This window comes from Musa acuminata, chromosome BXJ1-4 (assembly GCF_036884655.1).
Source record: "Musa acuminata AAA Group cultivar baxijiao chromosome BXJ1-4, Cavendish_Baxijiao_AAA, whole genome shotgun sequence".
Taxonomy (NCBI): Eukaryota; Viridiplantae; Streptophyta; class Magnoliopsida; order Zingiberales; family Musaceae; genus Musa; species Musa acuminata.
The window spans coordinates 41,325,616-41,353,396 of NC_088330.1; the positions used below are offsets into that span (position 1 = coordinate 41,325,616).

Sequence of the window (27,781 nt, forward strand, 5' to 3'; positions counted from 1 at the left end):
CCTGCTCTCGGAAGAGATGGCTGCACATATGTGTCCATATCCACCCAGCCTGACAAGTCCCCGAGTGCTCGACACAGCTGCTGCGATCCCCCCCCCCACCCAAGACCTGCATCAAGCAGTGGAAGTTTCAGAGCACATGTTATCCATGTCAGAACACACCGTTTCTTCTCGTGCAATGGCAGTAACAATAGGGTAAAAAACCTAGCGGTAACGGCGCCCAACTCGTTTCTTATTCTTCTGATGACTCGTGGACGCAGCCAGGTCCACCTGGTCTGACTCAGTGAGTTAGCCACTCGACTGTTGCATAAAGAAAGGCCGCCGACACGGCGATCATCTTTGCTGCCATATTACCGCCCACTATGTCAACGCCTGTCGTATCAAATCTCTGCTTTCGAGATTTGCCATCTGCGCTCGTCCCATTGGATCCAAAAAAGCGCAGAGAAAGGAAGGCTTGCGGAGCAGTAGGATCTAATGCTGGCGCCAGCGGACTTGAATGAGTTGCTTAGGAACATTATCAGCGACGACGACCGACGACGGACGGCGTTCTTGAGGTCGGCTTTCCTTTGAAATGAACAGATAAGGACGTTGTGTATCTTTATGCCTGTAGCAGTGTTTGATTGACTGGGGCACCATTAAGTGTTGAAACTGGCGACATTGTGCTCGCAAGTGGTAGTTGTGTGACCACCTACTCCATGGATTAAAGAAACATGGCCGATCCATCCTTGTCGTTATAGTACCTGTAGTTATGGGACGGAACGAGGGGGAGTCGTGGCATCAGCCGTAAATATGGATGCCGATAATGGCGTTTGGAGAGCGGAGAGCCGGCCCGCCGGTTCATGCGGTGACGGGCCCCATCCCGGTTCGGTGAACCGGTGCCGGCTCGACTCGGTTACTTCCGTGGCCTATAAAGGAAGGATTTGGCGAGTTTCGGGAGAGGGCGGATTCGAGTGAAAGCCGAAATCTTCGCGCCCTCTCTGTCTCGCTTTGTTGATACAAAGACGAGAAGAGCGGACGGCGGAGAATGAGGGGCGACCGAGGATCGACGGCGGAGGAGGCGGTTCCATGGTGGGAGAAGGAAGTCGCAGAAGCGGCGGCGGCGGCGACGGGGGATGACGAGGAAGGGTGGAAGTGCCGGAAACAGCACGTGCAGCCCCTTTACGGAGTCTGCCCCTCCTGCCTCCGCGATCGTCTCCTCCGTCTCTGCCCGGACTGCGCCAACGTCCGCCCTTGCGGTTGTTTCCCCTCCTACTCCTCGTCGTCCTCCTCGTCGTCCCTTTCCTCCGCCGATCTCGCCAGATCCGGAGGAGTAGGAGGAGGCGGAGAAGAGCGTGGGGGCGTTGGGATCGGAGTGGTGGGTCCAGTATCGCGGCTGATGGATAGCGAACCGGCCTTCCGGCGGTCCCGATCGGTGGGGTTCCAGCTGCTCAGGACGAGATCGGTGGCTTCCACCGCTTCCGAAGTCGGCAACGTCGCGCAACCGTCTCCTCCGTCTGGAGGCGGCAAAGGGTGGGCTACGTTCTGGCCGTTCTCGTGGGCCCTGGGAAGGAGGGCATCCGCGGAGACGGCGGGGGCGAAGCTGTACAGGTCGAGGTCGGTGGCCGCGGGGCGCTCGCCGGATGCGAGTGGCGGCCGCAAGGTGGGGAGGGGGAAGGGGTCTCGGAGGTGGCACTTCCCGAGCCCGATGAAGGTATTCCGACGCCAGAAGTCGACGATGAGGGTAGTTCAAGAGCGGTCACCGTTGTGGCGGGGGTGAGAATGACCACCCTCGACTTAGAGAAAAGAGGTGCGTATAAGGAGATTCCTTTTAGCCTCTTGATAATTGTCGGCTAATCATTATTACTATTGTCACCGCCGTCTCATATTTTTGCGTTTTGTAAATATAATCAATTAATTAGCACGGATAAATGAGATAATAATCAGGTCCGTGGGATGTCCATCAGACGGTTATCAACCGCACTGAGGAGGGGGATCGGGATAGTGTAAATAGTTTGGGTTTCTTAGGGGAAAGTGCCAACGGAGGCCCTTCTTTAGGGATCGCACGTGCAGGATGCGTCCGTTGGTGCACGTGACGACGTCGTCGCCTCTCACGTTCGTCCCATCGAACGAGGCGCGACGATTGGGCTGTGGTCGTTGGCAACCACGATGGCGACAACTGACACGGTCCTGCCACGTCGAGAACCGCCATTGCTGCCATGCTCTGCTTCCGGTCTGTGCCAAACAGGGAGCGTCTCCGCAGGCACGAAGTTTCAAACGGCCCGAGCTCGGGAAGGGCGCTGAGAATTATTGTTAACGACGGAATGAAAAGAGAGGAGAGGGGTCTCGTTTATTCTTTCATTTGGAGATGGAAATATTGCTACCGAACCATCGGTAAAAGTAGGTCATGTTGTCTATTTTCCGTGGAATGTTGCTTATGGATTTCCGTGTTCGACAGTAACTAATGTAAATTTCCAGTTGTTCAAACCATGCAATACTTTTAGTTACATCCATATACTTGTAGTGCAGATTCTGTCCAGGCTTGACTTTTTTTATGTATCAAACGGACTGATTCCAAGTCAACGAGACTGTGACAGAATACCCATTACCCTTGTTGAGTTCGTTTCTTAGCCGGTCATCTCCATGGACACGAAAAAGGCCCAGCCCATAGCCATCGCATTAGAGATGAGGCAAATGCTCATCCGAACTGCCATTTCTTTGTGATTCAACGTGGAAACGTTGGATTCCTCTACCAGTCCCACGTCACCCAGCATCGATGTCTCGGATGATTCAGTCAAGATTCCCAGTTATGTCGGTACACGAACAACATCTACAGTTCTTCCACTCCCTTTGTTTCCATACCCGATCAACCCCCTCAAATCCTTGGGTGCGGGCCCCTGAAAACCGGGAACCATTGAGTTAAGTCGAAGACAGCCCCCTCTTCCAATCCGGAGCAAAGAACCGACGGCAGAGATCCAATCAATGGACCAACAAACCAACCCAAACGATCCGCTGTATAAATGGGCCCCACCTGCGGTTTCCTGAGCCACCAATCCCCTGCATTCCTAAAGAAGAAGACGAGAGAGAGAGAGAGAGAGAGAGCCACATTTTATAGCCATACTTTGTATAGAGGGCAACCAAGGGGCCAAATTCCTTCCTCCTTTCTCCATGAAACCCTGATAAAAGAGGGACAGAGGTGGGAGAAGAGGGGGATCGAATTGTCAGCAGACAGCGAGGGAAAGGGACCGAGGAATTGTGGGATTTCCGTACGTTGACTTTATCGATCGATCGATGGGGGCGGAGGGGATGATGGAAGGGCGGCTGGTGTTCACGTACGGCACGCTCAAGCGCGGCTTCTCCAACCACGGCCTCCTCCAGGACATGGTCCGAACCGGGGACGCCGCCTTCGTGGGCGCCGCCCGCACCGCCGGCCGCCTCCCCCTCGTCTGCGGGCCCTACCGCGTCCCTTTCCTCCTCAACCTCCCCGGCGCCGGCGAGCGCGTGTCCGGCGAGCTGTACGCCATCTCCCCCCGCGCCCTCGCCCGCATGGACGAGCTCGAGGGCACCCGCAAGGGCCACTACGAGCGCCTCCCCATCTCCGTCGTCGTCGTCGGTGGCGACGGCGGCCAGGAGGCGGCGGAGGTGGACGCGGAGGCCTACTACGCCCACCGGAGCTACGCGGGGGAGCTGTGGAGGTGGAACGAGGAGACGGGGTACAAGGTGTACTCGGAGAAGGAGGCCAAGGGGTACGTGAAGCGCGCGGATCGCCCGCAGGACATCACCTTCCTCGACCAGATCCGCATCTTCTTGGCCTCGCCCCAGACTTAATAGTACGTAACCGGATGCCAATCTCCTCCTCTCCTCTGCTCTTCGTTTGCGTCGGGTTTCTCTCTTTCTCCTTCCTCTAACATCTCTGTAATAAGCCCTCTTAGATTTCACCAGAGCAAGCAATTTGGCTTGCTGTGTCGCCACTGTAGTTGGGCTTGATGAATTGGGATTGCTCACATGGAATGGTCATATTCAGCTGAAATCTTATGCTCGTTCCGATATCAATTGCCATCATGTGTGTGTGCGCGCGCGCAGAGAGACGCTGATACGTTCCGATATCAATTAGTAGGAAGAGTGCACGAAACGAGAAGCTTGGCTGCCTCGCCTCAAACCTGCAATGCCATGAACAGCTCAAAAGAACTCATCAACATTCAAGAAAAGATATGTGAGGCGACGTGCTGCGGTTGGAATCTATGGTCTACCCTCCAAATTGGGATTCAGAATGATGCGTCAGGTCATGAAATCATCGAGTGACGGTGGAGAGGAAGGTTTGAAGCAAATTCTCAATTTGCTTCCTCTTGTTCTTCGTGTGGACGACACCTTTTTTGGACGAACGGGAAGACGTGGACAAAGTTGGCAATTTGATATGCTGCTCTCTTGTAACGTTCGTCGTAGGACACAGGTGTCACCGAAAGCAAGGAATTCGGAGAAGAAAAGTCAAGAGGGTGACATCTTCCGCTGCGTTTAGAGATGCCAATACATTGGCGGCGAAGAGAAGCGTACGACGAAGGTAATGGAAGCGACCACCGTGTCCACTCCTTTAGGCAGATTTGCTGTGGCGGAGATGGGGGTTGGTGTGGCTTTGGAGCCTAGAGACGGCTGAGTGGAGATGCTTTGCCTCTACAGGATAACGTAGTTGGTGACGGTGGGAACGATTCGATTAGGTTGAAGCCGGAAGTAGAAACTGGTGGATCTGTCTTCCAGGAGTCGAAGTGGTGTTGAAGGCTGAAGGTGGGACTCCTGATCTATCTTCCATGACTCGGAAGTAATGACGACGACACCGTCGACTCTGAGCATGCTGTCCTTCCAAATCAACTCAGCCCACCGTAGTGATAGCCATGGGCTGGGCGGGCCTCATGGGCCCTTACACCCTTCGTTTCCCCACCCGCTCTCTCTTCATGATGATGTAAACTAAATGGATCTCGATCGCGTTTCTTCTTTGGTGCTTTCTTGACGCTTCCCTCGAGCCATGCCGTCAATTCTATTGCATATATGCACTCCTATCTCTCCGCCTCTTTACTCTTCTTGTTTTATAGGATAACCTCTAACTTAAAGAGTTGGAAGGGGCTGTTTTGTATAGGAGCTTATGTTGATGGACAGACAAATTGATAAGGCTAAACCAATGAAACCACGGAGCATCGAAATGGACGGTCTATTTTTTACAAGATCATATCTTTTTTACACATGAGGTAACACTTTTCTAACCCTAATTATGATATTGGTTTCGACCCCAAATCGATATCGATGGTTTTAGGTTTTCAAAATCGAAACCATAACTAAATCAATAAAGGCTAGCTTTATAATCGTAATCAGAATCGATAGTTTTGGTTTAAACAATTAAAATTTTATTAATTTTTTTAAATATAAAAATAATTCATAAAATTATAGGATGGATGATTTGAGCCGAAACTAGAATTGTCAGTTCTGGAGCTGACAATTTCGAGAAGAAATATAAACTAAATCATTTGGGATTGATTTTAGTTCGATTTGAAACTAGTAATTCATTAGACTGATTAGATTTTAGTTCGAACTGAACCATCATTTAACCTTTCGTTTTGGGGGGGGGGGATAGAATGGTAGATTTAGAGTCATATAATTAGTTATTTTTTAATATTTTGATTTCTATACTTTAAGATTTTTATATTTATAAAAGTTAAATATTTAACTTCGAGTCAATATCTAGTTAGTGATAAACTCTACGATATTTTCATAAATAGAATCAACGACATAAGCAAAATAAGATTAAACATTTATAAAAATCGAGATATTAAAGATAAATAATTACATAATAAAATATATAATTAATCCTAAATTTAACGTGATACGATACTTAGCATGACCACTATTTAAAAAAGACTCACGTAGCTAACAAATGATCTTCTAAATATGACTTTTAACTCTTCCGGTCAAATATCTTGTCGATTTCGTACATTTCCGATTCTAACCGGATTTTTGTCACACATGCGCCGGTTTTTGTGGCACACGAGACCGATACATGACCAATATGTAATCTTACGGGATCTAATCATAAATTTACAATAGATTTAAGTGATAATATTAAATGTACGAAAAATTATATCAATTAACTTAGTCGGAAATATTCAAATCTAGTATTTATTTTATAAAAATAAATAAAAACAAAAAATAATAAGAAAAACCCTTCCCGGTCACGTGACCACGCCCGACCTCCCCTAGAACTCTCCTCCAAGTCAATCAATCGACACACACACAGAAATCCCCTTCCCTTCCCACATCAAATCCCCCCTTCTCCCCTCTTCCTGCTCCGACGACTCGATCATGACTCGTCCTCCCCCTCCTCTCTTCCTGTCGTCGTCGTAGGCAGATCGAATCCAAGGAGAGAGAGAGAGAGAGAGAGAGAGAGAGAGAGAGAGAGACAGAGAGTAATGGATCACTCGAGGAACCACCACCATCATCACCAACAACAACATCTGGGAGTCAACAAGCTGGGTAAGAACATCCGCAAGAGCCCTCTCCACCAGCCAACCTACTATTCCAACCCAAAGCCACAGCATCCTCCTCCTCCTCTTCCTCAGCAGCAGCAGCAGCAGCCACCGCCGCCGCAGCCGCAGGTGTACAATATCAGCAAGAACGACTTCCGCAGCATCGTCCAGCAGCTCACCGGCACCCCCTCCCGCGACAACAGCCCCGCCCCTCCCCCTCCCCGGCCGCGCCCGCCGCAGCCGAGGCCCTCCAGCACCCGCCTCCAGAAGATCCGTCCCCCGCCGCTCGCCCCCATCGCCCGGCCGCCTCCCCCTCCGCTCGCCGCCTCCCGCCCTCCTCCCCGCTACCCTCCCCCCATCCCGTACCAAAACCCTAACCCTAACCTGCCCCCCGCCGCGGTTGACCCTTCTTCCTTCCCGCGCCGCTTGCCCTCCGCCGCTGCCGCCGGCCCTGCGTGGGCTGACTCGCCCGTCTCCGCCTACATGCGCTATCTTGAGAGCTCTCTCCTCAGCTCCGACACGTCCCGCCAACCCCATCCCCAGCCACAGCAGCACCTGCCGCCCCTTCCGTCCCCGGGACTGCTTCCCTCTCCGCGCCCCCCGATCCCCTTGCCATCCCCGAGGGCAGTCGCGAATTCGAGCTTTATGCCTCCTCCTCCTTCCCCGTCAGCATCGGCCCTGCCTTCTCCCAGCACGTTCTTGAACATCCTCTCGCCGAGATCTCCTTATCCGCTGCTTTCACCCGGGTTCCAGTACCCTCCGCCGCTGACCCCCAACTTTGCTCTCTCACCATTGTCTCAATCTGGGATCCTGGGGGCTGGACCAGTTCCTGGTCCGCATCCACCACCCTCTCCCGGGCTCTGGTTCCCTCAATCGCCCTCTGGATTTTTACCCATTCTGAGCCCCAGATGGAGGGATATGTTGTAGCTCCCAAGTGTGACCGGTGTTCCTCCACCACCTTTTCTTACAAGGTAGCAAAGACTTTCTCCTGTATCAAAAGTGTTGCAAAGTGTAGCAATTTTAATATCTATGTATTGGTCTGACCAAAGTCACCACGCAAGTGTTCAAGAAGACGATGCCACTTTGGTTCTGGAAATTACCTTAAAGCTGTATGCAGTACAGAGTACTGGGAGTTCAAGATGATGGAAGTGTAACGAGAAATGAGGCAGGTGAAGTCTAGTCTATTTTAATTTCTTTTTAGTTAGTTGTTCCCTGCTAAATGTTTGTATTTAATTCTAATTCTGAATCTATTGATTTCATTTGCATTGCTAAATGCTAGTGTTTGAGTTTATGATTCTCGGCGTCGCATTGATTATTGAGTACGGACTCAGCTTTTCTTTTCTGCATTACTGGTATTGATGCTAAGAGAAAATAATAAACACTTGCTTATCTTGTGCTTTTTGTTCTTCAATGACATGGCCAAGAAAAGGAATCTGTGTCATGCTGATCTGTTGCAATATCTTGACATGAAACATACTGTTTACTTTTCGGTATGCATGATATTGTTTTTCTTGAGTGCCTTGTTTGATGCAAAATATTATTGTGTAACCAGAGACATTGTCTTACATTGGTTTCTACTGCACCTACAGTAGAATAAATACTAAATTTTTCTTTGCATTCGAGGTAACATTCTTATTGTAGCTTATAGTTTTTATGTGCAATATATCATCTATGACTGATTGTCCGAGTTGCAATTGCCTAACTTCTAATGATTTGAGGATGAAAAGTGCTGTTTCCATCTAAATTTCATCTATAAATTTATCTGATATCTTGCCTTCTAAAAGATTATGCATTGCATTTAAGTTGATTTCATTCACCTACGGCATTACAACAATTTGTCCTTTTAACTTACGATCAATTAAGATTCAGCCTGGTTTATTGGCTAACTTGCATGCCAAGTGACCACAATATTTAGTCAACTTCAAACCATCACTTTTGACCTGGAAGTAGTTTATTGACATGTTTTTAATATTCCTAATAGAATTAGATGACTAGACTTTTGTTTGCAAAAATATTGACATAAGCCTGAGACATGCAATAAATGAGAAAGTTTGGATTTCTTGCCCACATGTTTTATGATCTTCAGTAACAGTTTAGTCTGAAGGAAAACAATCATTTATCTCTTTGCTTAATGTCTGACCTAGACCTCTCCTTCACTTGCGGAACCGCGGCAGCTGATTACTATGCAAACATATGGCTGCATGACCGTTATTGTTGAATAATATAAGACAATGGGCCTTGATATCGTGGTAAGATTGTTGCTTCGTGGTCGAGGTGCCAGAGTTTGAGTCGTGGTAACAACCTCTCTGTTTGCAAGAGTAAGGTTGCATACATTGGCCCATGTCAAGATTGCACTCTTAGAATTTATGTCATCCAAGTTAATTTATTACTCTCGTTTTCTTTATTGTCTTTTAACGATCCTCCTTCAAGGATTGATTTTAAGCTATGTGTGTGACGAGGATGTGGAGCTTTTGAGTGGAGTGATTGTGATACATCAGCTAGTTTGATTTTTTGAGTAGGTCTTGAGGTAGGTTGCATGCAAGAGTTTGAAGAAGGGAGCCTGTAATATCATAATTAAGTTCCAAAGTGAAGGTAGATGTTGGATCAGGTTCTTGTATAAGATTTTGATGGGACTACCAATAACTGGTTATTATCATGATATGTGGTTAGATGTTTAAACTACTTATGTTATTGTGTTATCATTTAACTTTTAGAAATTGGTATTGAAGTATCTCTATGGGCCTTTATGTTGTCTAATATGTGCCATAATGGATTTGGATTATATATGTTGGATTTTTAACAAAATAAACAATCCTGTAGCCAGGGAGATTATGATGTCCCAGTAGTAACATGTTTAGAATCATGAATAAGTTGCATCGGATATAATTGCCTGACAAAATTAGTATATATTGGGTGCATTCTGAGCTAGACAGCTAAAGCCATGTACTAGTTAACTTATTTGGCAAGTAGGTCTATCTAGTTAACGTATTTCACACCAAAGGTATTTATTTAACCTTTGGTGTGAAATAGTTAGTCAGCATCAGTTAAAACTATATTATCACTATGATTACCACTAGTGTTTTTCTTCCATGTGTCGTTTACAAAAAGATCTTCACCTTTACTGGTATGTCCAGCACTGTCAAAACAATCCGTTGATTTTATTCATTCAAGTTGTTCTTAATTCAGGTCCAATTGAACCATCAACTCTCCCTGGAGGCTTACCTCCCTTTATTTGATAAAAAGTGCCATAGATGAATAGTTGTTTTGGTCATAAACTTCCAATAAAGGGGTGAGAGTTACTTTGTAAAGCAGCAAGATTTTTTTATCTGTTTGCGAGGATTATAAACTACCAGATTTTTAGTCGGTATGAGTTACTTGCTATCCACCTTTCTAGTTCTTGTTGTCAATTAGTCATAAAATTGTTCAGATTGTGCAAACAATGGAAGTGGCCTCTTGTTGACACAAAAGTCAATCGGTCATATGGAGGTGGGTTCGCATCTTATTGAACCTTGGACATCGTTGCACGATACAAAATAAAGCTTATGAATAAATTCCTAAATGCTTACATTGTAAAATTATCACTGTTGCACGATATTTTGCTTCTACATTTGGATCTATCTAAATTTACAGGTAGTTTACTGAATTAGGCAGGCAGTAGTCGCAAATATTGACAGATAATAATGCTTTTTTTTCTTGTTAAGGATTACCTACCTCTTGAAAATGTTGATGTTTACCTTTCATTCTTTATGTATACACGCTCACATTCATATGCATAAAACTCGATCTCGAGGTCGAGATTTTGAAGAGATGAGTGGATTAGTCTTACCAAGCTGAATCGATGGTTATACTAGTTTTTGTTTTTGTCTGTATTGTAAAGAAAATGTTCCCATCCTTAAACCTGTGTGTAGAACGATGTTGTTCGATTGATGTCTTTACTCGCCACAAAGAACCTTTGGAAAAGATCCTCGTAGCCGAGACAACTCGTCGGGACCTTTAGAGGTTATTGTTGCTGTGGTAGTAATGTTGGGGAACACAATAGGTATGATACTTTTTTGCAGTTGCTGTGATAAGTGTTGACTTCATAGGTACTCCTCCTCCATCTTCGTCTTTCAGGGTTTTCTCATTTCCAAAGGAAAATTTGGTTTGTGATGTCTCTGCAAGACTTGTTTATATGTGGGCCGTGTGAATAGGAGGATCTCAAGGAGCAAAGAAGAAGATGTCCGTGCCTCGGATATTGTTCGATGGAACAGAGTAAGGTGGTGTGATGGTGTACGCTTTGTGTTGTGATGCAGTGAGTCAGAGTTTGGGATATTCGTGTACAGACCCCTAAATTTTGCCGCTCCGCATGCTTAGTTCTTAAGGCTTCTCGCTGTCGGAGTCTTCTTGCTTTCTCGATTCCATCATCTTCCCGCTCTATATGCTCAGCGAGAGAGAGAGAGAGAGAGATCATAAGGAGCTTTTGGTACCGTAACATGACGGTCGACACACGGTCAACTAACCGCCGTTAAACTCTTTGCACAAATTGGCGATTTGGAAGTTATGGCAAGGATGTATTTGCAAATATGAAACTGAATAGGGGGTTTTGTACGCATATAGATGGGTTTGGAGGAGTATATATGCAATTTCGCTGGTGTGATAGGAAGGAAACTGAAGGCGCTAAAGGAAGAGGAGGAGGCACGTTCCACCAAACGATCTTCCCAGTCGCTCGCCCATCTCGCAACCCTTTGATTCGATTCGATTCGAGTCGCCGGCGATCGCGTCTCCATGTGGGTGGTGATCCTCTGCGGACTGATCCTGTTCAAGATCCTCCGCCGAATCTTCCACCGCGCCGATGCCTTCCCGGACATCGACAGCTCCGATTCTGACGCTAGCTTCGCCGTCGCCGCCAGGTATGCCGGATCCCTTCCGTATCCTTCGAGACCCTGATCCCCCCGCGATCCAGGTCGCTCGAACCTGATCCTTTTTGCTCCCCGTGTTGTTCGCGTTGCAGATTGGAGAAGCTCTACGGCGGCAAGGCGTTCGTCGGGCTTCGGATTCCCGACGCCGATGCCGGTGTTCGACAGCACATAGATGTCGTTCTTGTTACGAAGAGGTCTGTTCTTGATCGATCGCTTTGCCTTGGAAAAACAATTCAAAACGAAATCTTCCTTTCTTTTATTGGTTATAAAATCTATTTACCACTATTTTTTTGCTTACAACAACAAGTTCTTGATTTTTTGGGTGCGCTATATAATCCACAGTTGGCGTTCTTAGCGTTCAAAGCAGTTGTTCTTCATGATGTTTATGACATTCAATGGCCAATATATCTTTTATTAATCACAAGTTATTCTCACTAGAAATTCTGCTCTTTTTGCTTTTTTATAACCTCGAGAAATATTGGATTTGGATCCTTCTAACAAGGGGTGGAGAAATAATGGGAATCTATGATGTCAGGGAAGTCATGGTGGTGGCAGTTCGGAACTTCTCTGGTTTTGTGGAGATTGGTGGAAATGAGAACTGGGTCTGTACCAGTGACAAGAAGCACAGGCCTCAGTCCCATCCGGATCCGGTAAGACATCCTTTCTGGTGTCTTCACTATCACTTGATCAAAACTCGAGGCTTTGTATGTTTCTTTACTATCTAAATTAGACTTTAGGTTTTTATAAACTTATGCTGAGTATAAACTGATCTGAACAAAATATAAGTGCTTGTATTTGTATTTGATAAGTTTATAATCTGTTTATTAAAATATAAACTAAAGAATAATCACATATATCCATACCTATCCTTTTATGATTTGTGATTTTGCTTTCTTCTTAAACAGTGTTCTTGTACTAAAATTGTATCTTTCCAGTCATATGTGCTCGACAGCTAAATGGGCTTTCTTCTTGGTGCTAATTTGAAGACATTCTATACAGTTTATATTAAATTACAATTTTTTATTACACCTTTGTTCTCCCTTTTGATGGATCAGCAACTTTATTTTTCAGGTCCTTGAAGTTAGCAAACAAGTAGCAGTTATTGAATCATACTTGGAACAAAGAGGGGTCCCTTTGCCCAAAGGACATGTAATTGGCCAAGTCATACTTCCACATCCAAATTGCAGGTGTGGTTTAGAATGAGTCAATTTATTGAGACAGCTTTACTACAATATGTGTATCATTCTTCAATTACAGTATGTAGCCTATATTGTGGATTTGTTTTTTATGGTTCTCTTACATGACCAAATTACTGATATATGTTGATTTTGAGTCACAATCTAGCATAAACTACATATATACAACGCCTAGATTGGCTGGAGTCTGATTATCCAAGGTAAAACAATTTGCTTTTAAAAGCTGGTGGAATCAACTATTGGATTTCTGAAATTTGTTTTCTCCAATCAGTTAAAACTTGTTAGGAATATCTGAGTATATAATTCTGTGACATTCCACAGCATCTATTCTTTGGTCCCTATACTTGTGGAGATTTTTTTTTTCATATGTTTTATGTAAGGTTCTGCAATCTTTGACATAGATGTTGCTTGCAATTTTTAGTCCTTGTCTAGAAAGAGAGTGAAGAAAGAATGTGATTCCAATGTTGCTGCTATTGGTATTGTGTTGAATTAGTACAACATGGACATATTGTATATGAAAGGCATAGTAAGCTAATAGGATCATTGCTGGTCACTTATATATTTCCTTTATTTTTTTAAATGTTTGTATTATGGAATTTGCTGCTTAAGTTTCGATGGGTTGCAATTGTGTATGCTTTTGTGTCTTAATAGTAAAAGTAAGATTGGAAACATGCATATTGAGTTTATGTATGTCACACATTCTGCTTTATCTCATTTTATGCACAACTCATATCATTTTTTAGGCCCGCCTATTCTATTTCTTCCCAACTAGAGGTGGTTTCTTTTGATAAATGGAGAGAGCTCAAGCCAAAACCACGAAGTGGATTGTCCAATTGGATCAAGGGAGCAGTTGGCAAGAGCGACATGCAAGATGGATTCTGTGAGAAACTTCATTTTATCCTGAGTACATCACCAATGTGGGATCGGTACATTCTCGTAACATATTTTATTATTATTGTTATGTTTATTTGTGTGAAAGAAATGCTTCAATGCTAATTTTGTTTTATAGAGGCTTGCCAAAATGATGGTCATGCGTTATTTTCTAGAAGGTGTAAAAGAGAAAGTAGAAAAGTGGATTAATTGGGTTCAAGAGATTTAGCTCAAAGAAGATGCAATGAGCATAAGAGAAAGGTCTAGAAAATATGTGAAATCCGCCACAGTAATTGAACAATTAGTAATTCATTGAGTCAAACAGAAAGAGTTTGTATGGGTCAATGAGTTTTCCACTGGTTAAATATATAGTTGATGAGGTGGCTCTTGAACCTCTTTACTTCAATGGAAAAAAACCTCCGCAAGAAAAAGTAACTTCTTTTTTCAAATAGTGCAAAGTTTTTAAGAGGCCTAGGTTTTAGAATCAAAGAAAACCTGATGTGTGAACCTCAAATCCACCTCAGTACAGCTCAGTTTATGGCATCTCTTGCACATTCTACATTATGTTACTATTTTACTTGTGCAGTTGATTCAACATGTTACATGTTTAAAAGACAAATTAAAGAGCACAATGTGGTGTAGGTTTTGGAATTCTAAATGCAATGTAAAACCCCAAAACTTGGACTTGTAGATCCTATCGAAACTGCTGAAACTGAGCCTCCATTCTTGATAGAACCAAACAAAAATTGAAGTGTAGAACCTCAGTGAGGGAAAATAATATTTTCAATAAATAGTATTAAAACATACCTGGGATCTTATTATTGAATCTCGGATTTTGATAATGAAACAAATTGATAAGTGTTTATAATTTAATCTGCGTTTTGAGTGACGCAGGATGCTTTGATTAGGATGAGACAATTAAAGCAAGAAGAATCATGTTGTGCCGGGGGAAAACATGTCAGAAGATTGGACGTCGAGCTGGTGGATCGGTTGACGTATCGACAGAAGGCTTCAGGCCATGGATTCGGGCATCGGGCCAAGAAGAGTGGATATTGCGCCAAGGATATCGGAGTTGCGGAGTCAACTGGCCGATTGGGCAATAGGCCGCAAGAGAGGACGATGCGTCGAAGAATCAGACGAAGCGTCGAAGGACCAATGACATGCCAGACAACATGATTAATGCTTAGTATTAATTGTCTAGATCGAAGTATGTTTTTACATGTGCAGAATTAACTACGATAGCAAGGCACGAAGCAAAATGAAGTCCCGAAGTCAAGGACGCGACTTCGTTGGGAGTTCGAGAGTTCGTCGGAAGTCCGGACGTTCGTCGGAAGTCCGGACGTTCGTCGGAAGTTCTGGTGGAACCGGTCGAGAAGTCTCGGAACTTGCCAGAGAGCTCGTCGGAACTCACCAAGAAGATCGTCGTGAAGTCCAGGAGCTTGTCGGGAGTCCGCCGGAACATTGTCGAGAGATCGTCGAAAGATTGCTGGAAGCTCGCTGGAAGAAACCAAGACATAGGGACTTATTTAGCTTAGCAAATGTCTTAGGAATCGTAGTTAGCACGTAATTGGGTTTGGATTTGGGCTAACCCAATTAAGGGCCAGCTAGGCTCATATAAGGACTGTGTTAGGCCCAATGAGAGGCCCAAACAATGCCCCAAGAAGTGCACCATCGTGGCACAATCTTCGAGACTGTGTCAGGCGGTGGTATCACCTGTCTAGGCGGTGGTACCGCCCGTGCCCGGGAAACCGAGGATAAGATGTTTTTAGGCTCTAAGTTTGAATCAACTTGAAGTCTATAAATACCCCTCTCATCCCTGGTTAAAAGAAACAAGCATAGAGAGTTTAAAAGTGAAGAAACGTTGCTGTAATCTCTTTAGAAATTCCCTCCTCCACTCTAAGTTTAGAATTCTGTAAGATAGGAGTGTGAGTGCTTGTAAGGGTTGTCTCCTAAACCCGGTAAAAGGAGAAGAGGGGTGTAAAAAGGTGGTTGGTCTTCGCCTATTGAAGGAAGACCTCTAGTGGACGCCGGTGACCTCATCGGAAGAGGAAGCCGAAAGTGGATGTAGGCCACGTTGATCAAACCACTCTAAAACTCGGTTTGCATTTACTTTGAGTAACTTTCTTTTATAACAAACTGCCTCTCCTCCTTACTGTGCTTTAACTACGTCTATATACGCTTTCACGTAAACATCTTCCAAGATCGGTTTTAATCGTACGAAGACTTTACGAAACCGGTTTTATCGAAACGAAACGTTTTTGAAGACGACGTGATTTTATCCGCTGCACTAATTCACCTCCCCTCTTAGTGCCGACCCTTGATCCTAACACTTATGACTCATTGTTATAGAAAAAAGTTGATAGCATAAGAGATTTTGAAAATAGTTCACGTCATGGGGCCTGGACCCTTGACGCTAAAATGTATTATTTAATTGAAGAGCATCTATTGTTCAGGCAAGTTAATCGATCAAAGTTTCATATATTTGATTGTTTGCTTTATCCACAACATAATTGTCCTATTATGTACAATAATTAGCTTGATATAAAAGATTCTGTAATTTAATACTGCATTTTACAGTCTCTGTTGGCTTGGCTATTTTTACTGTTTCCATTTTACAGATATGACTCTTCTAAATCGTTATTTAATGGTTCTTTCTAAGTGGCAAATGCTTTGTTTATCTCTTGCGATATGTATCAACATTTTGTTTGAAGGGAAAAACTACTGTTCTATACACAAAATATTTTGCAGCTTAGAACTTCGAGGTGACAGAAATATTCTTGGTGAGTTCGTCGAGTTTAAGGGAAACAAAAATGACATGCAAGCTTTGAGAAATGTGAAGAGGTCAAAAGTTGGTCAATTCATCGTCCAAAAGCCATCTATGTTGGGTTTAGGTAATTTCTAGATCATCTTATTTCTTTTTTTCATAAATGTTTCGATAACCAATATAATACATTTGGCAGTAATGATGACCGCATCTAGAAGTTAAATTGATTAACTGTCAGCAACAAGGGAATACAAATACATGCAGTATTATCCTGCCGGTGTACCCATGTCATGCTACAATGATAGTGAAACTAATTGAACTGACACATTTATAATCAGAAGATTAGGAACTTGCAAAAGTACACGATTATGTTTATCTTGCATAACTCAAACCAAACATTTCATATATACTCCTGACATTCTAAAAAATGTTTATCATGTCGTTTTTGCAGTATGTTTCCCTTAGCTTTAAGTCCTGATTAAATCCAAGATAATGCATGGTTCCCCCGTGGTATCATAGCATACAAGATTCATTTGCATACCACCCATGACTCTGGATAAGCTTAAAAGATATTATCAACATGTTATATGCATCGTGCATCCATTATCAGTGTCCTTGGAGCATCAGTCCCTGTTAAAATTCGTAGCGATGTTTGCAGTCGGCAATATCATGATGTGAATTAAGACCATCTTTAAGTTTCACAGTTTGTTAACAGAGTATCATATGCATAGAGCATGTTTTTAGTATCTTAACCGTTGGTGGACTTAATCCTTGTTCGGACTATACGAAGGGGTTCCAGATAATTCACATATTCTTTGAATCAAAGCACGAGTGTTGTACTTAATATTATCTCAAGTTACTATCACAATGCAAATGCAGGTAGATCGAGGCTCCAGGTTCTATATTTCCCCCGTGATTATCGAGGCGAAGGTGCTTCTTCATTGGAATGCAAGGAAATTGCGGTCAAGCCAAGTACAGAGGTCATTTTCCAGCAGATGAACTCCAAGAAAGCCAAGAAATTTAAGCTTTCAAGCATTGTGTCTGTGACTCTTAGTGGGTAGGCAGCAGGCCTATGACATGCTACTTGCGAGAACTCTGTTATTGGTCGTGTATATGTAACCAACATCTATAGTTGCTTCACCCTTGTTTTCAGAAACGAAGTACAATCTATATATCGACATGCAATCCTTTTCCATTTTCCTTTCTGATGGAACATTGTGATAAAATGAGAGAACGTTTTCCAGCAAGTTTGTTCTTAGTATGAGACTGCATTCAGTTTCTCACAACTTTTTTGTTCGAATCATATCTTCTTGATTCTAAATACTATGTTACCAACAGCATCTGAAATTTTTTTTTAAGCTGGAAAATGGAGATAATGGAAAAACCCGAAAAATCGATGCAGCTGAAATATTCTGAAAGGAAATACAACTCATGAAGGAAGATGGGAGGGTATTCCACATCAGGATAGTGTTGTCTATCATAATTCAAATAATAAAATAAAAGGCATACTTACATTCATCTTATTGATTAATATATCATATTTACTTATCAAAAATTGAGAGTCATACTGAGAATTTGAAATGTCATCTAATATATATTTTTAATATATAAAAGATTTTGACGATTTATCGTAACCGTATATCGAAAACTTGTGAGTTCATCCCAGCCGTGTTTGAGCACCTAAACATGAAAGTCCATTAGGTACACGACACATAAGCCTAAACTTGTACCATCCTCCTCTATGCGTCCCACTCTTTTCTTTTGTCTGAAGCAGAGATTTGTCTTCTTCCTTATTTTGGAGTCCCGCTCGGTGATTGATGGGAAGGTGAATAATAGTACAGGATTACATCACCTCGGTTCGGATAAGATCAAATCAAAATGGTTTCCAAGAGGACAAAAAATGTGCATATTGCCACTCATTCTTGCCATTGGTACGGAATAGGTACCCCAATTATGCAGGAGGCAAAGTGCATGATGCCACTGCCCCATTGTAGCCAACCTCATGTAGTACTTTTCCTCTGAGTTCGTCTCGTGTCGTTCTATCAGCTCGATGGAAACCGATGATATTGAGAATTGATAATAAGAATCCATGCGATCAAAGGATCGAATCTCAATGATGATGAATGAGGGTAAAGACGTAATCCATAGACAGAGGCAACGATAACGTAGCCTCAACGACCATGACGGAGGCGATGGTCGACGAGAAGAGGTAAACTTGGTTTTTAGAAACTAATGATATTGAGATTTGATAATATGAATCCATTGATGAAAAGATCGAATCTCATGATGATGGATGACGGTGAAGATGTAATCCATGGACAGAGGTAAGGATCACAGAACCTCAACGATCATGACGGAGATGATAGTTGACAAGGAGACATAATCTCGTTTTTTAGAAACCAATGATATTGAGATTTGATAATGTGAATTCATCGATGATGAAAGGATCGAATCTCAGGATGATGGACGAGGGTAAAGATGTAATCCACGGAGGCGATGGTCGACAAGAAAAAAATATTATACAAGAATAAACCAAAAATAAAACACTACCACATCAAAGTCATACTCGGAATCATTGCAAGCTCCGTCGTCGTCGTCGTCGTCGTCGTCGTACGACCTAAAAATCTTCTCAGCCCCTAAAGTTCAGATTTCTCGAGTCTATCCCTTTCGTCGTTATCGCAGATCACAAGAAACAGCACCGCAAAGTTCCGGCGTCGCGAATATTCATAGGATGTCCATGTCGTCGTCGCTTCCGAAATGGTTCCATTCGACATGCGGTTTACTCCGACGAGATGTATTTAGGTAATAAGTTCACTCGACTGCGCACCACAGAACTCGCCGATGAATCGGTCGATTCATATGCAAAAGATGCACTCGATCATCTACGGCGTCGCCTTTAGAACAATCTGCGGGTAAGATTACAAGTGTTTGATTCGTTATTCGATGCTTGTGAACCCCACGACAAGCCACCGGTTTAATTCGGAAAGAACACCGCGTGTTCAGCTACAGTTCTTCTCCTTTCCATTGGGTCATCAGCCATATAGTGCTGCCGCTATTTGTTACCTCTTGACTAGATTTGACACAAGATTTTTATTTATTTATTTATTATTATTTTAAATTATAAGTCCTCGAGAAAATTATTATTATTTTTATAATATTTAACTTTTACTTCAAAAATCATTGCATATATATGTGTATGTGATTTTCTCAGAAAATATTCATATTTTGAATAATTTTCAATCAATATTTTCTATTTTATTTTTTAAAATAGTATCCCTAATTTTTTTAAAAAATGCCTAACTATTTTGGTATATTATAATATTTGATCACCATAATAAAAATACTATAAATGATTTATATAAATTTCTAACCTCAATCAAATTAATTAGAAACCTAAAATATAATATTATAATGGTCTATGAGCAATAATGATCAAAGAGATATGATATGATGTCACATATAATATTTTTTAATAATGTTTAATTTTTTTAATATATGAATAAAATATTTTAAATATTGTTAAAAATCATGAATAAATCAAATAAAAAAGTATTATATTAAATAAATAAATAAGAATAAAAACGACAAAAAAAAACGTTTAAAGAATATTTTAAATATTTATTAATGAAGTCGCTCTATTTACAGGCCAAACGGGCAGAATGTAGAAGTGGGTTGGTGCATCGACACGTGGCAGCCAATCGAATGGATACTGCACGTGCGCTCTTGCGCACCGCAAACATGTCCTTCCTCGTCATCTGGAGCACGTGGCCCACACCGCGGACGTCGCTCGGTGGGCCCTTGTAATTCAGCCCACGTGACGCCCGGAGGAAAAGGGCTCCCATTTGCCCGCCGACTTCGTTCCCGTGCGGCGGGCTGATGTGGCGTCCTGCAATGGGCGCAGACGAGATTCTCCTCGTGCGACCAAAGCTCTTTCTTCGAAGGGATGAGATGTTGGTGCGAGGCGTTTGATCGGGGTCGTGTTGTATCAATCCTTCATCGTCGTATAGGATGAGTCGCAAAACAGCATTTTGTATGTATATTATGCGAAAAGATAATGGAGATCGCTAACGTCGCAATCTTCTCCCATGCGAGGAAGTCGCAAGCCATGACAGATGTCGGATTCAACATCCAAGAAGTCCGCTTGGGAACGAAAGCCAAACCCCTCCTGTTTAATGGCAAAGGAACAAAATCAAACCCGATCATAATAATTGAAGCTTCATGTAGAGCGAGAAAGCAGGAAGCCTTACTGCATGTAGGCACTGGATCATGACCTACTCTACTTGGACTGCAACTCGCATGCTGTCCGCCAGCCGTCGGGAGGAGAGAGAGAGAGAGAGAGAGAAGAGCATCTGGTACAGCCGTAGAATTGGCGTCATGTGGTGCTCATCGGCTGGACTGGAGTGGCGGAGTTAATCATAGGAGGACTGGCCCTGGGAACAGTCGACGCCCTATTCTCACTGGTGGCCCTGCGTGCGTTCCAAACAGATCGATCATGGGAACTTGGTCTACGAGGGAGAAGAAGACGAGGAAGAGAGGGGGCCACAGCATGGTTTAGGGTTGGTGGATTCTTGGAGTGTGCAACCAGCAAGGAACGACGGCTTTGCTTCTGCGGCCTGTTGTTTTCGTAGACGCCAATACCTCCGGGAGGGGAGGGCAGGGGATTCCTCGTGTTGGCGAGGTGCAATGCATGTGAGGGCTTCGCCTGTGCCCATCTTCGTTCTCTCTCTCTCTCTCTCTCTGCATGGCTTATTCGTGGATGGCCACCCTATTGCCATGCTCCCGGTTTCTGCAAACAGTAGAGCAGAACCCAGTTTGATACATGCTCCCAGTAAACCGTCCTGTTTACCAGATACTTACTGTATTTAAAATCATTGGTACCTCTGAAATCTCCTCTTGATGCGATGTGTGTGTGTGGCAGTCTCTCATCTTCGCCGTCCTACATGAAATGAAATGAAACTACCCGTTGGTGTCTACAACTTTAAGTCGTGGCTTTAGGACCAACACGATTGAGTTCGAATCCGAATGAGCGATGATCTTCCTGGACTACCCTTGAGGGCGCTGAGGTAGCCGACTATGTTGGTCCGATCTTGATGGGACAGTCGTTTCTTCGAGGAGAGAACTCCTCGCTTGAGTGCGTGATGGGAGGCGCTCCTTTGTCCCTGTACACAGGTTGGGTTGGGAGAGCTCGACCCGACCCCTCCGACGATCAAGTTAGTCGATAATCTTAAGATTTTTTTTTCTTCCCCCCTTTCGTTCCGAATGTGAAGGCTTTTATAAAGAATGTCACCGTTATTGATGTGTCCGCTCGTAAGGAGTAGGATCGTACATGATAAGACGTTTGACTCTGGCATCAGGGTTGCATAGAGGACCAGACTCCTGCAGGATGACGACGTGTCTCGATCGACGTTTTGATTTATCTCGACTCAACGTTGTTAGGTCAGACCGAGACAGACGACCCATGCGTCTCCTCAATCCGCGTGACCAGGAGACATCACCCGAGAGTAGGCAACGTCAATTTACGTCCCATCATTATTATTACTCAGGGCCCTCTTCGGATTATATTGCTAATGGAGACGATTGGTCTTCTCCTGCGAGCAATCTGATCGATCGATCGCGTTACGCTCCCCTTTTCCATCCGGTCTCGTCTTTCGAGACCTGCAGAATATGCCTTACTTGCGGTCACCTCAAAATTAACATTCTGTTAGTTTTATCCCAATATTATATGATTTAAAATATATATATAATTTAGTGATAAGATACCCCATCAATCCGACACATCAATCGGGTATCAACGCTGACTTAATACTGTTTTTGAGTTTCCAATCAATTCAACCTAATTGTCAAGACGTTAATCGCTTGATCATTTGATAGACCTCCTAATGATTGAATAATGTCCAGTAATACATAATGATCCCATAAATTGAGAGCCACTAACTCTTATTGATTATGGAGAACTACTATTGAAGGTCGGACGCTAAATCCGAATTGAATTTGAACTCATGATATAATCATATTATGCGGTAAGAATTATCTTATAATTTGTTGTTATAATAGTGTTAATTAATCGGGCGCACATCCTAATCCAAGAAGGTAAATAAGGTCCGTCCGCGTGGCTCGCCGTGGTCCGTCCTTCGTGGTCGTGCCCCACCGTCCGTGTCGTCTACCTCCACGTGTCCTCTTCCGTTGCTCCCGGCTAAAAGTGCGCCTAGCCGCTCCCCCTCTATCACGTGCGAGGCCGTAGTCGCACGGGACGGCGTCACGAAATCTAACGGCGTCGCTATAGCTAGCATAAATGGAGGCCCTCGGGACGGAGGAGAGCCATTCGGCGACGCGAGTAATCCTACTACCGGTGAACCGTACTCAGAATCGGCGATGACATCGGCGATCCTAATCCGTACCACCTCGTTCCTCGGCTCGCCGAGGAGGTCTCTGGCCGACGGAATTCAAGACTCCGGCGCTGGCATCTCCTTCCTACGGCGGAGCCGGAGCGCCTCTCTCTCCCCGCGATCCATGTGCGCCGCCGCGCTTCACTCGGAAGCCGAGGAGGGGCGAGATGGACACCTCCTCCGGCGAGTCAGATCGGAGGCCGATCTCGTCCGATCGAACCCCCTGACTCGGTCCCCGATCCCGGAAAGGGTGGTGGAGGAAGAGGAGGCGGATACGGAGGAGGTGAAGTGGTGCGATCTGGGAGTCCCGGTGCCGGGGAGACCGCCGGCGGCGTTGGTGGAGCAGGTGGAATACTCCGGAGGGGGGATCGGCAAGGGAAAGCAGGTCGGCGGGGGGAGAGGCGGCGGCGATGAGAATGACAACAGAAAGATCGCGGACTACTACCAGCAGATGCTGCGGACCGATCCTTCGAACCCGCTGCTCTTGAGGAACTACGGACGATTCTTGCATGAGGTGAGTGAGAAATGAGAATGAAGCCAACTTGCTTACCTTGACGCCATTTCACCCATGGCGAATCTTGCACGGAGAGTAAGCATTCGACGATTCCTATGTTCTTTCCTCTGCGAAGGTGGAAGGAGATGCAAAAGGTGCTGAAGAGTGCTACGGGCGGGCGATCCTGGCGAGCCCCGGCGACGGCGAGGTGCTGTCGCTCTACGGGACGCTGGTGTGGGAGACCCAGAGAGACGAGGAGAGGGCCGAAGTCTACTTCGAGCGCGCCGTGGAAGCCTCCCCCGATGACTGGTATGCTCCCTCCGCCCCGGCCCATGATCCTCCCCCCTCCCCCCCAAACAAAAAGGGGACGAAAAAGGAGGGCTTGATCTGATGATGAGCGCGTATGTGTTTGCAGCTACGTGCTGGGGTCTTACGCGCATTTCCTGTGGGACGCCGAGGAGGAAGAGGAGGGGAGAAAGGAGGCGTCGTCACCGTTGGTGGAGGCGTTTTGATGCGTGCGACTTGATCTGACCGAAGGATGTGCATAACTAATAATGATATAAATAAGATGATGTTATTGTGAGTAATGAGACTAGAAAGAATAAGAAGACCGACAGCAATGACATGCTATCGTGGTTGCTGCTGTTGTCTTCTCTCTTCTTTCGGCTTCTGTTGTATGCTTCTGCGGGGGATTGTGAAGTTGTAAACAGAGAAGTAGAGAGTTTAATGTCTGAGCATAATCTTCTGCTTGGAATTCCTTGTAAGAGTATCTTCTTTCATTGTACTTTTGTTGATGATCGATCGATCGATCGACCGATACCAACTCTTCAAGTATTTTTATTTGATCTTTTGATTACTCAGGAAGTAACTCGATCATAAAGAAGACTGGAACAGCACAACATGAATGAAGTCGCTATTCCTGACTTCTTACATGTGAAGTTGAGAGAGAGAGAGAGAGAGAGAGAGAACAAATTGCAGAAGAAGACTTGTTTGTAGCACATGAACAGTAGTGAATACTTATAGCCTTGGCTTTCATATATGCATAAAGACTGATTGAAGGTTGAGAAGAGAAATGTTTATGGATAGAAAACTCATCCTTCGTGGCAATTCAAAAGGAGCACTAAATTTCTCACTCGACTTTTCTCGTGACTCTGCAAGGTTTTAAAGGTCAACCACACACGTGAATTATCGAGTCTTAAGTCATCGTCTAAGTTAGCACAACTACCTGATAACACGAGTTAATGCAGCAGACTCACCGGAAGCATATCAATCTTGCAAGCGTTGCGTTGACGGCATAGGAGAAGAAGAACACGGAGAAGTCTAAAGATGACACCAAATTAAGCCTGCTCATGAAAAATCAAATCCATTGAAATATAAGAGTTACATTGAACTGAATGTATTTACATATCTTGTATATGCTTCTTCAGATGTCAGCCACCTATTACAACAGAGGATTTGGTCAACGATGTAGAATACCTGCCATTTTTTCGGAAACTTTAGGTCAGTTTGGTCGGTCCAGCAACAACGTGAGTAACTCCATAACCATTGTCAGCTTTAAGTTCTTTCCTAAGCATTCTCTACCGTATGATTTTTGCTTATCAGTGTGGGTGTCACTGAAACAATCCCTATAAGGAACAGTGTCGCTATTGCTTGGAAATCATAAAGGTCGGCCACAGATCTCAACTCCCCAAGAGCAATTCCAGCCTGATTTATACAAGAGAAGATCAATGGTGTCAAGAAGATCCCAAGAGGAGGATTCCATACCCATTAAAGTGATGAAGGTAAAAAAACCTCTCATAAAATCGACAACTTCAGAATGCTAGTTAGAGGTAAGGAAGAACGATACCCTGACTGTCACGTAAGCAGCTGGGATGAGTCCAATGATAGTTGCCATGAAGAATATGCGGTATGGCACATCCACTATGGGTGAAGCAACATTGATGAAAGTGTTTGGCAGTGTTGGGGTGACTCTGAGAAAGAGCATGTAGTTCAACAGCTTCTCTCTTCTTTGGGCAACCTGTAACAAATGTGATCGCTGCGTTAGAAGACCGCAAGCTTGGGCATAAAGAAACACGGTCAAGATGCAAGAAAAAATAGAGCTTCGAAAACTGGCATTGAATTCAACTGATTTCATTTTGTTGCATGGCACAATTGTGGTTAAATACATATAGATTTCCTGAACAATCAGGAAGAAGGCTTGAAAATATATGATGAAGATTCCCAAAAACTGTAGTTAAAACATTAGCAAAAAAGTTTGGTTCTTGAATTGGCTACAAATTTGACTGCTCAATCCTTCTAATATGTTCCTGAAAACTTATGTTGAACAAAAGGTCGGCCACTTGCCTGTTCTTGGAAGTAACTCAGCTTGTCTGGCCACAAGGAGAAGACCAGGGGCTTCCCTATCAAATATGACAGGAAATAACATGAAGAGGCACCGGCTGTAGCGGCAAAAACAACTAAAGCTACACCTTGCAAAACTCCAAACAGGGATCCAGCAAGGAGGGACATAAAAATGGTCCCTGGAATCATGAAAGTCTGCATAAAGATGTAGACGGTACAGTAGCCAACCAAAACCTGTATGGTGTAGTCAGTTGTGTAACTCTCAAGATTATCCCTGTAAAAAAGACAGTTTCAAGTAATAGACTCAGAAGGTCTTTTACCAAATGGCATTAGGAGATATTATGAAATTATTTGCACACGAATAAAGTGACATAAATTAGTCACTCCAAAAATACACACCTAAACCAAAAGATGCTCATAAGTCATGTTTACGAAGTTAAGAAACTTGAAAGTTCAATAACTAAAGTGAATTACAATTATTGAAGGGATCAGCAACAATTCATGATCGATACTAACCGTAAAGAGATAAATTGAAAGCTAGTTCTCAGAAGTAACTGGATATGAAATGTTTAACCAAATGTGAAAAAAATGAACAAAAAGGACATGTAATTGAGTATGCTAAGAGATGCAATTAATTTCCCAGTACTAACACAGAAGGAAGTTCATGCATCTGAGAAATTAATAAATTCATCGCAGCAGCTGTAAATTTACATGCTTGAAAATGACAGGAAGAGGATATACATTTTAAAGGTAAAAAAAATTCTCCATTCCAACTTAACATCAGACTTGGAATCCAACAAGAATACGTGGCACACATCAAGAACCACCCTGCTCTAGCTTCATACCCCTCTCCCACCGTGAATGGGGATACATCCTCTGTTCATGAGCTAAGTCGTGAATCAAGTCGGGTGCCAAGCTATTTCTTGTGATCTTTCAAAAAATCATGATCCTAAGCAAGCATCTAAGATCTTAATCAATCGGCGGACGAGGACGATTTCTCATCCTAATAGTAAGAGCATTTCGCTGTCCCTCATGTCCAGAAGCCTCGATTGGATGTTAGACAAAATTATTTGGCCGTCAATCTTGTCAACTGAAGTGTAAGTAAGACCCAAAGACCATGCCTTGAACAAACATATCTTTACCTTTACAAGAAAGGAATGCCGAGACAAAAGAAAGGAATGAGTAGGACAAAAGAAAGAAACTGCCTACATTTTAGATCAAAAGGAAAACTAGACAGTGAACACAGCTCGACAAGACAAAGAGAATGAGGCAACTGAGTGACTATAGAATTAAGATCCATGTTTCTTATCTTTCAAAGCTATCCAAACCAATAACTGGATTCGTACCTCTTAATTTATGCAATACACAACAGAAAAAAACAATCACAGATGAGAAGTCTGAGCATTGAATAGACAGAGATCATAGGGCTATTTGAAGCCAAAACGAATCAATGGAGTTGATTTCAAGAAATTCTTGCATATGAAAAGCCCCCAAAAATTGTATTTTGCCATCCCTATTCACCAGAATGACTATCAACACAGAAAATCCCAAAAATTCCTCATATGACCAAACAGTTCATAAGATCACTGTTTGATACCCGAAGCAAATCCTAACAAGAACCCAGGAACAGAATGCAGGGCGACAGATTCAAGCACCACCCGTTAATTCATTGTTTCAAGAACATTCATCACAGAGAGATATACGGAACTTCCAACACCAAAAGCAACAGAGAAGGCGGCAGAGACTACCTCAAGTCCTGGATGTCCTCGAGCGTGCGAGGCAATTTGAGGAAGCTGTAGTCGGAGGCAGGCATCGAAAGGCACACGGCCACCAAGCCCATCCCGAAGCTCGCCACCACCCCAGCGGCCGCAGCCACCTCCCATCTCGACAGCGTCAACTTGGTGTCCCTCCCCATCTACCTCTCCTATGAACGAAACAGCGTGAACGTGGATGCCCGAGAGGGGAATTGATGGGGAAGAACAGGGTGGGGAGGGGGGGAGAGAGAGAGAGGCAGAAAGAGGCTCAGATCAGATCGAAGAAACCCTAAATGCCCTCTCTTCCTTCTCTCCTTTCTTCTCGGCCGCCCCCGTCGTCTTCCCCTGCGTTATGAATCCTTTTAACGGCAGGCAGGTGGCTCGTTGGAAGACGCGAGGAAGACTCACCTGTGCCGCAGGAACACCACATCACATGATCGAAACACAACGCGGTTATCCGAGGTGGGGCCCACCCAGCATTCACTAGGGTTACGTGTCGATTATTTACTTGGAGAGTGGGCCTCCTTATGCGGTCGTGGCTTGTACGCCATCCCAAGTATTGTATTATTTTGTCTTTTGTGAAGGAGACAAAGAAATT

General features: G+C 44.0%; 6 protein-coding genes across 7 annotated transcripts; 5 read left to right on the top strand and 1 right to left on the bottom strand.

The window, feature by feature from the left end:
- Nucleotides 1-754: 754 nt before the first annotated feature.
- Nucleotides 755-2,463, top strand: LOC135671071 (uncharacterized). Its single transcript, XM_065178977.1, has one exon. It carries the CDS (start codon nucleotides 1,022-1,024, stop codon nucleotides 1,751-1,753), a length of 732 nt encoding a protein of 243 aa, XP_065035049.1. The 5' UTR covers nucleotides 755-1,021; the 3' UTR covers nucleotides 1,754-2,463.
- Nucleotides 2,464-3,081: 618 nt separating this feature from the next.
- LOC135671076 (putative gamma-glutamylcyclotransferase At3g02910) lies at nucleotides 3,082-4,003 on the top strand. Its single transcript, XM_065178987.1, has one exon. It carries the CDS (start codon nucleotides 3,265-3,267, stop codon nucleotides 3,799-3,801), a length of 537 nt encoding a protein of 178 aa, XP_065035059.1. The 5' UTR covers nucleotides 3,082-3,264; the 3' UTR covers nucleotides 3,802-4,003.
- A 2,227-nt stretch (nucleotides 4,004-6,230) lies between these two features.
- Nucleotides 6,231-7,773, top strand: LOC135671078 (protein HAIKU1-like). 2 transcript variants are annotated; one of them, XM_065178994.1, is made up of 2 exons: nucleotides 6,231-7,453; nucleotides 7,532-7,773. In XM_065178994.1, exon 1 carries the CDS (start codon nucleotides 6,426-6,428, stop codon nucleotides 7,407-7,409), a length of 984 nt encoding a protein of 327 aa, XP_065035066.1. In that variant the 5' UTR covers nucleotides 6,231-6,425; the 3' UTR covers nucleotides 7,410-7,453; nucleotides 7,532-7,773. The 2 variants fall into 2 exon arrangements, with proteins under 2 accessions (XP_065035066.1, XP_065035072.1); XM_065179000.1 differs by having other exon boundaries at nucleotides 7,544-7,773.
- Nucleotides 7,774-7,915: 142 nt separating this feature from the next.
- LOC135671084 (uncharacterized) lies at nucleotides 7,916-17,405 on the top strand. Its single transcript, XM_065179012.1, has 7 exons — nucleotides 7,916-11,371; nucleotides 11,473-11,574; nucleotides 11,916-12,030; nucleotides 12,452-12,567; nucleotides 13,320-13,502; nucleotides 16,195-16,337; nucleotides 17,090-17,405. Exons 1-7 carry the CDS (start codon nucleotides 11,247-11,249, stop codon nucleotides 17,269-17,271), a joined length of 966 nt encoding a protein of 321 aa, XP_065035084.1. The 5' UTR covers nucleotides 7,916-11,246; the 3' UTR covers nucleotides 17,272-17,405.
- A 5,113-nt stretch (nucleotides 17,406-22,518) lies between these two features.
- On the top strand, nucleotides 22,519-23,853 carry LOC135671128 (uncharacterized). Its single transcript, XM_065179083.1, has 3 exons — nucleotides 22,519-23,110; nucleotides 23,226-23,398; nucleotides 23,505-23,853. Exons 1-3 carry the CDS (start codon nucleotides 22,583-22,585, stop codon nucleotides 23,599-23,601), a joined length of 798 nt encoding a protein of 265 aa, XP_065035155.1. The 5' UTR covers nucleotides 22,519-22,582; the 3' UTR covers nucleotides 23,602-23,853.
- Nucleotides 23,854-24,439: 586 nt separating this feature from the next.
- Nucleotides 24,440-27,542, bottom strand: LOC135671136 (uncharacterized membrane protein At4g09580-like). Its single transcript, XM_065179091.1, has 4 exons — nucleotides 27,178-27,542; nucleotides 25,433-25,703; nucleotides 24,936-25,106; nucleotides 24,440-24,793 (listed from the first exon to the last, which is right to left on the bottom strand). Exons 1-4 carry the CDS (start codon nucleotides 27,342-27,344, stop codon nucleotides 24,656-24,658), a joined length of 747 nt encoding a protein of 248 aa, XP_065035163.1. The 5' UTR covers nucleotides 27,345-27,542; the 3' UTR covers nucleotides 24,440-24,655.
- Between the last annotated feature and the right edge of the window lie 239 nt (nucleotides 27,543-27,781).

Excerpts from the sequence above, each read along its gene's own strand:
- LOC135671071 (XM_065178977.1), top strand. The coding sequence starts at position 1,022 with ATGAGGGGCGACCGAGGATCGACGGCGGAGGAGGCGGTTCCATGGTGG.
- LOC135671076 (XM_065178987.1), top strand. The coding sequence starts at position 3,265 with ATGGGGGCGGAGGGGATGATGGAAGGGCGGCTGGTGTTCACGTACGGC.
- LOC135671078 (XM_065178994.1), top strand. The coding sequence starts at position 6,426 with ATGGATCACTCGAGGAACCACCACCATCATCACCAACAACAACATCTG.
- LOC135671084 (XM_065179012.1), top strand. The coding sequence starts at position 11,247 with ATGTGGGTGGTGATCCTCTGCGGACTGATCCTGTTCAAGATCCTCCGC. Across the intron at positions 11,575-11,915 it reads GTCGTTCTTGTTACGAAGAG|GGAAGTCATGGTGGTGGCAG; the intron begins GTCTGTTCTTGA and ends CTATGATGTCAG. Across the intron at positions 12,031-12,451 it reads CTCAGTCCCATCCGGATCCG|GTCCTTGAAGTTAGCAAACA; the intron begins GTAAGACATCCT and ends TTTATTTTTCAG.
- LOC135671128 (XM_065179083.1), top strand. The coding sequence starts at position 22,583 with ATGACATCGGCGATCCTAATCCGTACCACCTCGTTCCTCGGCTCGCCG. Across the intron at positions 23,111-23,225 it reads ACGGACGATTCTTGCATGAG|GTGGAAGGAGATGCAAAAGG; the intron begins GTGAGTGAGAAA and ends TCCTCTGCGAAG. Across the intron at positions 23,399-23,504 it reads GAAGCCTCCCCCGATGACTG|CTACGTGCTGGGGTCTTACG; the intron begins GTATGCTCCCTC and ends ATGTGTTTGCAG.
- LOC135671136 (XM_065179091.1), bottom strand. The coding sequence starts at position 27,344 with ATGGGGAGGGACACCAAGTTGACGCTGTCGAGATGGGAGGTGGCTGCG. Across the intron at positions 25,704-27,177 it reads GAGGACATCCAGGACTTGAG|GGATAATCTTGAGAGTTACA; the intron begins GTAGTCTCTGCC and ends TCTTTTTTACAG. Across the intron at positions 25,107-25,432 it reads TGAGTTACTTCCAAGAACAG|GTTGCCCAAAGAAGAGAGAA; the intron begins GCAAGTGGCCGA and ends CATTTGTTACAG.